Below are 11724 nucleotides of genomic sequence, written 5' to 3'. Positions count from 1 at the left end.
GCACAGCTCTCAGTAATCCTAGAGGCAAAAATCCCTCTCAGGTAATTAACAGGAATTGAAATCCCAGTTAAGTAGAGTTGAGTTATGTAAGAGAGCAAAGCTGCATGAAGAAATGCCCTAAGTATTCCACCTCCGTAGAGCAGCTGTTTTAAGGATGCAAGAGCAAGGCTGGAATATTTCAGCTCAGAGGTTCCCTGGGCCTCAACAAAGCTGACACAGAGCAGTCAGAGCCAGCAGCTTCAACCCCAGCATGGGCTTGTGGCACGAGCCACAGGGTGCCAGCAGATCTCCTACCACCCCAACCACAGACACAGGCACAAGGTCGAGTTTCCAACCATTAGAATTTATTTATTTTTCTTCATAACTGTGCAGTTTTTAAAATGCTACTGTAATGATGAAGTCATAGGCTACTATGTTCTTTAGGTGTGGAAACAGTTTTTGAAAACAAAGACCATGCGCTACAAGTGAGGAACAGGCCATCGACTCTTCAGCTGGAATATACAGACATTTTTGATAAATACTGATCACCTTAACACTTAAATGGAATGACATGTTCAGAGTTCTACACAGTTCACTATGAAAACAGCATGGCAAGTTACATAAAAGCTTCAACTTCAAGGATCCTTGCTTTTTTTGTTAAATTAATTACTTGGTTAGAAAAGAGAAATGCAATATTTGAAATGGAGTCTCACCTGGACAACTTTCCCCCCCTGTTGTTGGTAAGCTCCTGTTATCAAGATGATTCCATCAGAGGTGGCAGTTAAATTGTGTATATATAAAAGAATCCCCCACACTGCTTTCAACATCAGGAGTTTTAACAGGCAAATATCTTCATGAATTTGAATGGGTTTTCAAAAATTTTATCTTGACATTTATTGCTTTTACTTGTAAACCTGAAATCCAGTTTATTCCTTTGAGGAGTGTTGGAAGTACAGAGTCAGCAGATGCATGTTTGACCTGTATCTTTGCATTCTGGGTGAGAAGAAAGAAAAAGATGACCCACTCTCAAGAACACACATACACCTCCATCTACAAACAGCTTGTGCAGACTAAAGCAGGTAAGTCCTAAAGTAGCAGTATTTAAAAACATCCATGGGGTAGAAACCCAGCTCATCCAACCTATATCTTTTTCTCCCATGCTTGGCCAGGGTTTAGCTGGTACACAGGGAAGTCTGGCTCTCCTACAGAGGGGAGCAGCTCTATGGATGAGGATTTTGGAGAGCTTGAAGGTAAATGTTACTGGGACTGGCAGGCAGTGCCATGTATATTCTTCATGCTTACAGCTATTTAGACTTGTTCAGGGCTGCTAAAGGAGGGCTGTGAGGTGAGGACAGGAACCCAGACTGGGTACAAGCACTGCACAGTTTTACCACGTGCCAGTTAAGCTGGAAACGTGGTCTCTGTAATACAGAGCACCCAAGGGAGGGATTTGGAGGATGCAAGAGATACCTGCTTGTGATACATTCCAGCTCATCTCAGCATCACCAGCCTCAAAGGTGCTACCCAGCATGAGCTGGCTAAACTGCAATATTTTAGAACTGAGATGAAAGGGTTGTTGCTTTAATAGACCAATTTGCTACAAGACAGTTTGAGAGACTGCATTCCATAGGTTTCTACCTCTTCCTCCTCTACCCCCAGAAGAAGAGACAAGCAAACATGGTTAAGTTAGTATGTATTTGTGTAAACACCAGAACATTTTGCTATACAATAGAAAAAAAGTTGCTGTTTGTATGTTCTTAGAGGAGCCCTGAAGACCTTGGAATACCTGTATCCTGCAACTATTAACCTGTACCACATGCATTTCCTGTTTTGTACATAAACTCAAAGCAAGCTTGAACAATAGTAAATAGCAACTACACTCCTGCAACAGGCAGAAATGCCACGTTGCAGCTGCTTACTCCTTCACTTTAGATATGTAGTCAGCCAGTTTGTTGATACTATCCTCTTGCTGTTCTAGAGCATCCAGAATGAAGCCCATCGGGGTCTTCTTCAAGCCTATCCCCTCCATCTTGTTCTGCAGCTTGTTCTGTATGTTCCTGAGCCTCAGGGAAGCATGGACAAACATCACTGCATGACAAAAACACCCTCATTAATTGCTAATGCCCAAGGAATGCATAGTTCTTGCAGCACTTAAGACACATCTCAGCACTGTGACATCACTGGAAGATGATGATGTATCAATGACTGCTGAAGTAACCACAGGTATCCATTTAATAATAACATTAAAGATGGCTTGTGCTGCTTTTTGTCCCCTCCCCCAATTCTGCTTTGGGACCACTTAAACACAGATAGCAAAGTTAACAGCTGACTCAGACTCTGCAGACTTGGTAGAGAAAGCTCCGGTCACACACCTGCACAGCCCCCCAGAGAAGAGAACAAACACTTACAGAGGAGAGGAAGCGTGATCCCAAACATGAACACCATGACATCTCCCAGGTAGGAGATCAGGAAGTAGCTAGACAGCATGATGGCCAGGACAAACGTGGTTGGGTACTGCTTCTTCAGCTTGCGGAGGACGTCCTTGTTGTGTGACATCCACACAAAGCCCAGGAAAACCAGCACCACCACAGTGCCACCAATGAGCATGTTCAGGGGACTCAGAAACCTGGAGAGAAGAGGAACAACAAGCAAAGAGTTCAGGTTCAGAACCTTCATGACTTGTGTGTCCATAGAGGATCGCTCTGCTCAGTGGTATAGTTACCAGGGAGCTAAGGCATTGAAAAGGAAGTTGCTATTGTGAAGATCTTCACCAAGGCCTTTAGCAGGAGCAAAATCAAGTAAAAAGTACAACTGAAGAAGAAACCCTTAGCGTTGAATTTGGATAATCTTTGTCTTTATTTTCTCTTCCTGAGCTTAGCTCAGGATGATGAGTTTCTGCAACATTTTATCACAGAAGCACTGCCCACCAGGACCCCTCCTACCTCTGCAATCAACTCATTTGATATCACACATATCCAGATAGCAGATGGAGACAACATTGACTGATCTTTTCCCTTCACATGACCAAAACCAAGGCTAAGCCTTCAGATGAACTAGCTCTTCATGCTATCTTCTCTAGGTTTGCAAAATGGGAAAGGTAGAACACTGAGTAAAGGAAGTTACTTCACTGCTTCTCATTTCTGAATAAACCTTCTCATTGGTTTACCTTCAAACAAAAGAATTGTATGAACCTGCAAAAGTAGCTCACCACTGTTAGCACAACAGATGGAAGCCCAGTCCCAAGCAAGTATGCCTGAGAGTCAGAAGAAACTGGAGGATGTGATAAAGGTCTTATAGGAAGAAGAGCCAGACATGGCAAGACAGTCACTGCTGAGGTTTGTGTTCTGTTTTTGTTATCAGTTTCCAAGCAAACCAAGCCATGGAGTGGATCAGCTCTGGACTGTAAACAGCAAGTCCCTTTTTGGACAAAGGCAGAAACGTCACCTGCTCAAACCACATCCCCAGGTATTTAGAGCTTGCTCAGAATCAAGTGTTCAGCAATGACTTTGCTGGGCTTGTTTCTGTACTCACCCAGAGTCCAGGCTCTATGGTATTTCACTTAAGTAGTATTAAGTTATGTGAATTCGTGTGCATTCTGATTTTCTGGCTTTGACATGCACTGATCTGATTACACAGCAGCTGAGGCCTCCGGGCTATTACAGCTATGGCAGCAGCATGACAGCGCCCAATAAAGCAAGACATGCTCAAGGTTTACTCTTGCAGACTTTGCAGCTCACCCTGCTGCTCCAAAGCTGCCATGTCCAGTGACTCACCACTCCTCCCCACTGCCAAGGAGGATGTTATGGTTTGTGGTCTGTGCTTCACATCCGGCCCAGGCAGAAGAAACCTGCTGCTGGTACTGCCAACACTCTACCTGCAGTGCTAGGGAGCCTCTTCCTGGAGCAGGAAGAACCCCCAAGAATTATTTCACAGCAAGGACTGGCTCTTGATTCTTCAAGTCAGTTGTGCCAACAGGGGATGGGACAGCTGGACAGAAAAAGATTAAAATTCGGAGTAGTTCCCCACCTGCTTCTGCTACTCATGCTGAAAAGCCAATCGGGCTTTTTGGAAGTGGTGAGAGGCCAGACTTGCTTGTTGCATTTGAGTCACTCCCTGTAGCCAGCCAGATTATATTTAGCTCTGAATTGTCAATCTAAAGTTTCCAGGCTGGAAAAAGTGAACAGCATGGCTCTGGAAAGAAATCAGTTTCATCTGTGCTCCTTAGTAGCAGGAGGAGGGTGACTCATGACTGGACCACACTGGTGCCTGGGTTATATATGTAACACTGGACATGTGAGATTCTTAAAGTAGGATTCACCTCCACACCTCAGCTGTCTTGGAGCAAAAATGGCCAAACTTACACAACTCACAGCAATCTTTTTTTTTTTTTGTTGCTAAAAACCCACGGACAAGAGAATCCTGGAAGCAACAAAGATCTAGACAGAGCTCCACTCTACACTTTCCATGTGCCTGGAAAATACTCTCAAAGCCTTATCACCCCTACAGTTCCTGTTACTCTTATTACAACTTCAGAAACTTGTGGTGAAGAACCATTCCTCCATATTTATGAGAAGAGACAAAGACTTCTCTGCTCTCCATTTCTTTCTGGTATTACCCAGGTTCTGTGAAACTGCCTGGCTGTAAGGGACATGAAGAGGGGTGAGGGGACAATGCATTCAGAAGATCCCTCTTTTCTGAGGAGAATAATTTGAGTCACATGTTTTCTGAAGTGGGCTGCATTCCAACGTGCACAAGGGAACAGTGAACAGAAGTATCAAGTGAAGGCATTCAGAGCCACATGAACACAGATGGGGATCACAGTTGCCACTGAAAACCAGCATTCACACTATCAGCCATGTGTCCACAGACTTCACTACTGGTGATTACACTGCTGGACAGGGTGTCATATGCCAGAGCCACCCTTTGCTGCTTGACTCACCCACAGCATAATTTACAGCACTATCTAAGATTATCCTAGAAATTCATATGTAGAAAATTCTTCTACAACAATGGCAGTATTAAGGAAGGCAGAACTCCATTGTCCAGTTTCACTCAGATCTGTTGGCACGCTGCTCTCAACAGCACAATAGCTAAAAACGAAAAAGGAAAAAACAGGGATATGTAATTTTAGAACAAGAGAGACTGGGGAAAAAGAGAGCTATGTAACAGCTCTAGAAGTCACCTTACTGTTGAACCACCAACACTGATACTGGCCATATTTATACAGAGGTCAGAACACAAGAGGACAAATTTGTGCTCAGGCAAGGAGGCTGGAAGTCTTTCAGAGATGCAGAGGAAAGGTAAGTGACCAGCCATTAAGTTGTTACAAGATACTTTCTAAATATAATTCCCTTTAGCAGGGATTTATGAGACCTCAAATACCTAAAAATGTAATGCACAGAACTATCAGCACAGCAAGGGTAAGGTGACTTGACTTTATACTGCTCAGAGGACTTAGGGGAAGAAAAACTCTTTTAGGGCTGGACATAAAACCCACTAACTTCTCTGGCCCTGAAAGCAGTGAGTGTGGCAGGACTAAGAGCATTTGGGGGTGCCAACAGCCTAGAGCACCCCAGCTGGATCATCTCCTTTGTCTTCTGTGGTGACAGGGTACAACCCTGTGACCTCCAGTACAGCTGGGACAAGGTGACCAGGAAAAGCCATCACCCACATTCAGCTTCCTGCTGCCCTGCAGACAGCAGGCTTCCTTCAGCATCCACCTAGATACAAAGTAGAGACAGGGAAAACAAACACATGAGAAGAAACATGCTGGATGGCTGCAGGGACAGGGGCATTGTCCTGTGTCAAGCAGGACCACAGAACACTTTGTACTGGTAGAAGCAGCCTCAGGAGAGCAGGGATGTGCTGGGGGTGCACTTGTGTGGGAAGTACTGGCAGCTACCCCTGGCCAGCAGAAACAGATGAAGATTAAATACTTTCATTTTTAAAAAATTAGATTCATATCTCTAGGCACTGCCCTACATGCATCACAAAACAGGTCAGAATTCTCACACAGGAGCAGGAAACCACAAAAAGCTCTGCTTTCAGTGAGTTATCACATCCCCTCTTCTTGTCAGGTTGTTTCATACCTGCACACTTGTGCACAGCCTTACAGCAGGAGAGGGGGAGGACATACAGCTGTAGCACAGGGAAAAAACAGCTTGGCAAGGCAAATTCTTTGTGTAAGGCAAGTAGCCTCCAGCAGCACAAGCCCAGAAATAGGATAGGCCACATAAAAAGCAAAAGCAAGATAGCTCCATCCTCAGATCATCTCCATTTTAGATGACTGTCTTGGGGTGATTATTCAGCAGTTGCTGTCACATCTGTTTCTTTCACATGTGACCAGGCACGTCTGAACAAAGGCGCTGAGTAGGAGATTGGCAGTCACTGAGAACATCTTTTTAATTTACAGCAGCTCAGTTAGGCTGAAATAAGCATGAAAATTCCTTCTTAGAAGGCTTTTTGCTCCACTATGGCCCAAGCAGTGGTCAGGTCAGAGCACTAAAATGTGCTCATTTGTATTAATTTAAATAACTTGAAAGATGAAGTTCTGCCTCCTCTCTCCCCATACTTTGAGCTTCACTGAGGTTATGCAGCTGTAACTACAGGTAGCACACAAAACTATAAATAGCACATTGTCTCAAGGGATAGTCCTCAGCATCCATGGATTTAGCAATGCTTCTGTACCTACTGTTGCTCACTTGCATGGCTTTGAGAACAGGAGACAGCTTCCTTGCCTGCAGAACTGCCAGACCTTTATGAACTTATGCACCAATATTATTATGCAACATGATTTAAAATTATGTGTTTTGCTCACTCATTCTTAGCCTTTCATCAAGCATGAGAGAAACAAAATGTTTTGCTGCCCTGGAGCTCTGTTTTAGCAAAGGGAATCCCTACAAGTATATCAGCCAAGGCAGTGATCTGGGGAAGAAACATGGAAAAAAAATATGATGGACAGGAGATGTTTTGAAGAAATGGCAAAGGAAAGAGACATCAAATCTCAGGCTGCAAGGAGAATATTATTCCAAGAGAGAATGAGCACTCCGATGCAGCATTCCGAAATTCAGCATGCTTTTTTAAAACTGTCAGATTTTGAAGCTAATTTTTAGCAAGTACATGGCAACAAAAGCCTAGATGAAATTCCATGAATTTAAAGTAGTTAAGTTTGAAGTACATGATAAGAGAGGCCTGGTTGGAGTAGGTGGAAGAACAGACAAATTTCACTTATTAACTAAATTGGCTGTTTGAGGGAAGTTGCAAGATGTGGGAGGCACTGAAGGCCCTGACTTTAATAAAAATTCATATGGGACTCACAATGGCAGGGCCCTAGCTCAGGGTAAGAACAGGGAGTCCAGTTCTTCTATAACTAGGAGAAAGGGCAGAATTTTGTCAAGAGCTTGTTTTTTATCAGCAGTCTACTGCAACAGAGTTGTAGAGGGGAAAAAAAGAAAAAGCAGACAAGTCCAGAATCTTTCTTAAAGGAATTTTCAGGGAGGGAGTGTGGCTGCTACCACCAGCCTGTATTTGTGGAGTGGCACTAATTCACAAATTTTAGTTTCTTGTTCACTGGTTTATTACTTTCTATCCACTCCTGCAGGCTGAAAGTAAAATAAGTTGCATTACTGCAAAGCACAATTTAATTCACAGGTAACAGTAGCTACAGGAGAAGGCAAATGGAGGGAGAAGGGCAGGGACACAATGCAGAAAAGATCATTACAATTCCACTGTGCTCATGGTAAGGTTATTCCACACCTTGTGGAGAGAAGGTAAAAGGTTGGAGAGGTCAGCTTTGTTGTAGGAGGGGCAGTAAACTAAAGCTGTGGCACAAAGTATTTCCAGTATCAAGAAAGCTCTGGGCTACAATTTCTGTGTCAGCCCAGCACAACCACAATACTGCAACAGCTGAAAATGTCATCTTTGCATTTCAAGTCTGTCTATATAATTAGATAGTTTATGAACAGGTAGAGTTGGTCATTGGTTTAGTTTTGATCACAGGAAGATCAAAACCACTTTATTAGTGGTTCCAATAATCCTGCCCTTAGGCCTGGACACAGCCCTGGAGTTCCTAAAAAGCCATGATTCATCATTTATCAGGGGTTCCTGCCCATTACAGAATGAAGTGAAAGACAACTTAGTCATCAGTTTAAATTTATCAGGAGAACTTTCTTTACTTTTCTTCCAAAGCTACAGTCCGGCCAATTGAAAAGTATTTTTATTAAAAGAAATTGATACTTTTTCTCTATTGAGGTATTATCCCATTTCCTTTAGAATTATTCTCCCATCTAATTTTACTTCTATGTTAGAAGAATCAGGTTCATCATATACCAAAGACTCTTAAGACATGCAATAAAAAAAATATGTGAGATAAAGATCCCACTTCAGGTCTTGTTCACCCATAAGTTTTCAACACAGAGGATTATAATTCAATATTAAGATATTATAGTTGCAGTTCTGATATTAGTTTCCATCTTCTGTGGCTCTCTTCCTCCTCCACCTCCCACCTCAGCACATTAGTAGGAAATAAGTGGGAGAGAAATCTCCCCTCATCTGAAGAAAAGCAATCAGAGTTCAAAAGCAGGAATTTAGGAGGGTGAGTAAAAGCTGCTGCCATCCCTGTTTTACAGGGAAACACCCTGTTTGGAGATACCAAAATTATTTACAGCCTTTTCCCACCTTCTTGAGCAGAAGAGCTGACCCCCTGCTTTCCAGGGACTCTGTGACTTCTCTGTTCATTGAGAGCTGGCTACAGTATTGTGCTGCTTATGAGGGTAATGAACACACAACTCTAGAACAAAGTGGCAGAAGAACAGCAAGACCATGGAAGTCTCATTTTGCCAGCCTAGTAGTCTGTAAGATTACTGTGACATATCCCCACCAAAACAGACAAGAACAAGGCCTATGCCACTATACTAAACCTAAAACTGTCATATGCATCAAGAGGAAAATGCAGGATTCTGAGCCTATCCTTCCACTGAGCACAGATCAAAGTCCCTTGTGAGCCAGAGAATCTTTATCAACTTGGACGCTGGGTCAACAGCTTCAGAAGCCCTAACAGGATGCAGAGTGCTTACCCCCCGCAAAAAAAAAAAAAAAAAAAAAAAAAAAAAATTGATTTAGGGGAATCACTTTAAGCCTCTGCAACATAAGAGATAAGATGTACTTCAACCAAAGCCACTCTGGCCTGGTGGCTGGGCAGCTCTCCAATTTAAGCATTTGTGTGTTGCTTGTTGAGAAGAGTGGAGTATTTCAGTTTCCATATTAAAAGCTTAATCATCATTTCTGCTGCATGTCTTGCTTAAGAGCTTTCTGACCAAAGATCCTAGAGCAGTACCTGAAATAGAGTCACATAGCCTTTGATTCAGAAGGTGATTATAAGGTTCTTTCCTTACTCCCTTTAGGAACGCTGGGTGTGACACAACAGCAGATGGTCCTACCTCCAAGGTCTGAATCCTGCCCACCAGAACGAAATGAAGGACTACCTTATTTATTTTACAGCGAAGTTTTTCTGTGTGAGCTAGATCAGAAATAAGAACGGCTTGCCCTGAACATTACTTTAGAACAGTAACAGAGAGAAGAATGTATCGATGCATTTTTTTAAAATTCAAAGCCGAGCGTGTCTCAGGCTGAGCAGCCCGCTGGGCAGGTTCAGGAGGAAGCACAGATCGCTGCGCAGGATGCGGCTCGGCGAGCAGCGACATCCCGCACCCCGAGCATCGCTGCCTGCAGCGCCCGCCTCGGGCACCGGCTGGAGGAGAAGCCCTTGGGAAAGGGAGATAACACACAGGGAGCCTTCGGGCCGGGCACACCCCACCAACACACCGCAAACCACACTGCCACCGAGTCCCCCCGCCGAGGGAGGCTGTAAACCAGGCCGCTACATTTTAAAACCACACCAGGGGTTTAAGGAGGGGCGGGAAGGGGAAAGGGGAGTGGAAGAGGGTAAGGGGAAAAGGAGAAAGGAGGAAAGGAAAAGGCAGCTCCCCCGCCCCTGTACTCTCACATCCCGCCCGGGCCCTTTCCCGTGGCACCGGGCCGGGTCGCAGAGCCCCCGACCGGGGACCGGGGACCGCGGCCACCGCACCGCCCCGGCCCTGCGGCCGCACCGCGAGGCCGCGCACTGACCCCACGATGGAGACGAGCGCGGCGGCCACCATCAGGTAGTTGGTCTGGTAGTAGAGCAGGTTGCTGACCACGCGGTTGTTCCATTTCGAGATGTCCTTGAGGTCGGGCAAGGCGAAGCGGTCCGAGCCGGGGAAGAAATCGTCCCAGGCCCGCAGCGGGGCCACCTGCACCTCCATGGCCGCCGCCGCCGCCGCGCAGGCTCGGGAGCGCCGGGCACCGCCCCGGGGCGGCTCCGGCACCGACAGCGACGGCGGTACCGGGGCGGCACCGGCACCGACCGCGGCCCCGCTCCGCTCCGGCCCCGCCGCTCCGCGCTGCTGAACCCGCGAGCGAACGAGCAGCAGCGCAAGCGACAGGCGTGTGTCACCGCCCAGGACTGGCAGCTGACAGGGGCTGCTGTCAATAATCGCTGTAAATTCATTGTTCCTTCAGCGAGTGGTGATGCGCGTTGGGCATTCACGTGGCGAAGCCACTTGGCATCGTCTGTGAAACAAGGGATGAGTGGGGAGGGCACCGCGAGAAGTGCCAGCCCCAGCCAAGGGGGCACTGCGGGGTATCCCATGGCAGGGGGGCTCCGCTAGTGGGGTTGATGTCTTCAAGCTGAATTTTCTGTCTTCACGCTGAATTTTCTCACCTCTTGCAAAGTAACTGATGCCGTCTGATAATTTCTACAATAGAATTTGCCTAATTAAAAAAAGAACTTTGGGTTTCAGGCATTGCGTCAGATTACATCACCTAAATGAATATGCATTAGGAGGGCGGAGAATATGTTGTATGGAGGCGGGTTCATGTAAATTTTACTAGATAATCGATAGAACTTTTTACCCCTTGGGGTGCTTGATTTGTGGAAACTTCCGCCTGTGCAGATTAAACAATATCTCTTTTCTAAACCGGACTCTGTTTAGAGAGCTCCTAAAATGGGCAACAGGGCGACAGTGTCTTTGGAGGGAAAGGTTGGTGCCAGCAGCTGTGGTGTTTTGACCCCATGTCCATGTTGGAACACTTGTGTTTTCAGGCTTTCACACTTCAGCCACCGTGGCTCAAGCACGGGCTGTTTGTGCATCACACAGCACACAGGGTTTGCTGTGCTACCGTGCATCAAAATCCTTCTCCAAATGTAAGCAGGCTGGCACTTGCTTCTCACAGCTCCATCCCTGAAGGATTTACATCGCTGAAATTTGGGAGCCCAAGAATTGAGCACAGCCCAAGTTAGTCCTGCTCATCGGCCTCCTGGCCCGCACTGTTCTGGTTTATGCATGGTCCCTGTCCAGGGAATGCTGATCACACAAAAGCCATTGGGGCAGGCAGCGACCAGCCCAGTGATCACATTTGGGTTCCAGCCTTCCTGAAGGCTTTAAGGCACCATGATCTCCACACTTTGTCCCTGAGGATGCCCTCCATGGCTCCCAGGAAGTTCTGAGTCTGGAGGAGGCCAGAGAAGCTCTGATACGAGGAAAGGCTGAGGGAACTGGGATGGTTCAGCATGGGGTGACCTAATTGTGGCCTTCCAGTACCTGAAGGGAGGCTGCAACAAATACGGAGAGAGACTATTTACAAGGGCCTGGAGTGATAGGACAATGGAATGGCTTCAAACTGATGGACAGTAGGTTTAGATTAAAT

The 11724-nt window shown here is 45.8% G+C and overlaps 1 protein-coding gene across 1 annotated transcript; it reads right to left on the bottom strand.

Moving 5' to 3' along the window:
- Nucleotides 1-322: 322 nt before the first annotated feature.
- Nucleotides 323-10469, bottom strand: ARL6IP5 (ARF like GTPase 6 interacting protein 5). The gene is made up of 3 exons (XM_054639963.2): nt 10105-10469; nt 2388-2605; nt 323-2067 (listed from the first exon to the last, which is right to left on the bottom strand). Exons 1-3 carry the CDS (start codon nt 10278-10280, stop codon nt 1895-1897), a joined length of 567 nt encoding a protein of 188 aa, XP_054495938.1. The 5' UTR covers nt 10281-10469; the 3' UTR covers nt 323-1894.
- Between the last annotated feature and the right edge of the window lie 1255 nt (nt 10470-11724).

Source organism: Agelaius phoeniceus, chromosome 11 (assembly GCF_051311805.1).
Source record: "Agelaius phoeniceus isolate bAgePho1 chromosome 11, bAgePho1.hap1, whole genome shotgun sequence".
NCBI lineage: Eukaryota > Metazoa > Chordata > Aves > Passeriformes > Icteridae > Agelaius > Agelaius phoeniceus.
The sequence above is the reverse complement of the archived record's forward strand: the minus strand, read 5'-3'. Positions and strand labels throughout refer to the sequence as shown.

Coding starts and splice junctions, on each gene's coding strand:
- ARL6IP5 (XM_054639963.2), bottom strand. CDS start 10,280: ATGGAGGTGCAGGTGGCCCCGCTGCGGGCCTGGGACGATTTCTTCCCC. Junction 2,606..10,104: donor GCGCTCGTCTCCATCGTGGG/GTCAGTGCGCGG, acceptor TCTTCTCTCCAG/GTTTCTGAGTCCCCTGAACA. Junction 2,068..2,387: donor GATCACGCTTCCTCTCCTCT/GTAAGTGTTTGT, acceptor TTTGTCATGCAG/TGATGTTTGTCCATGCTTCC.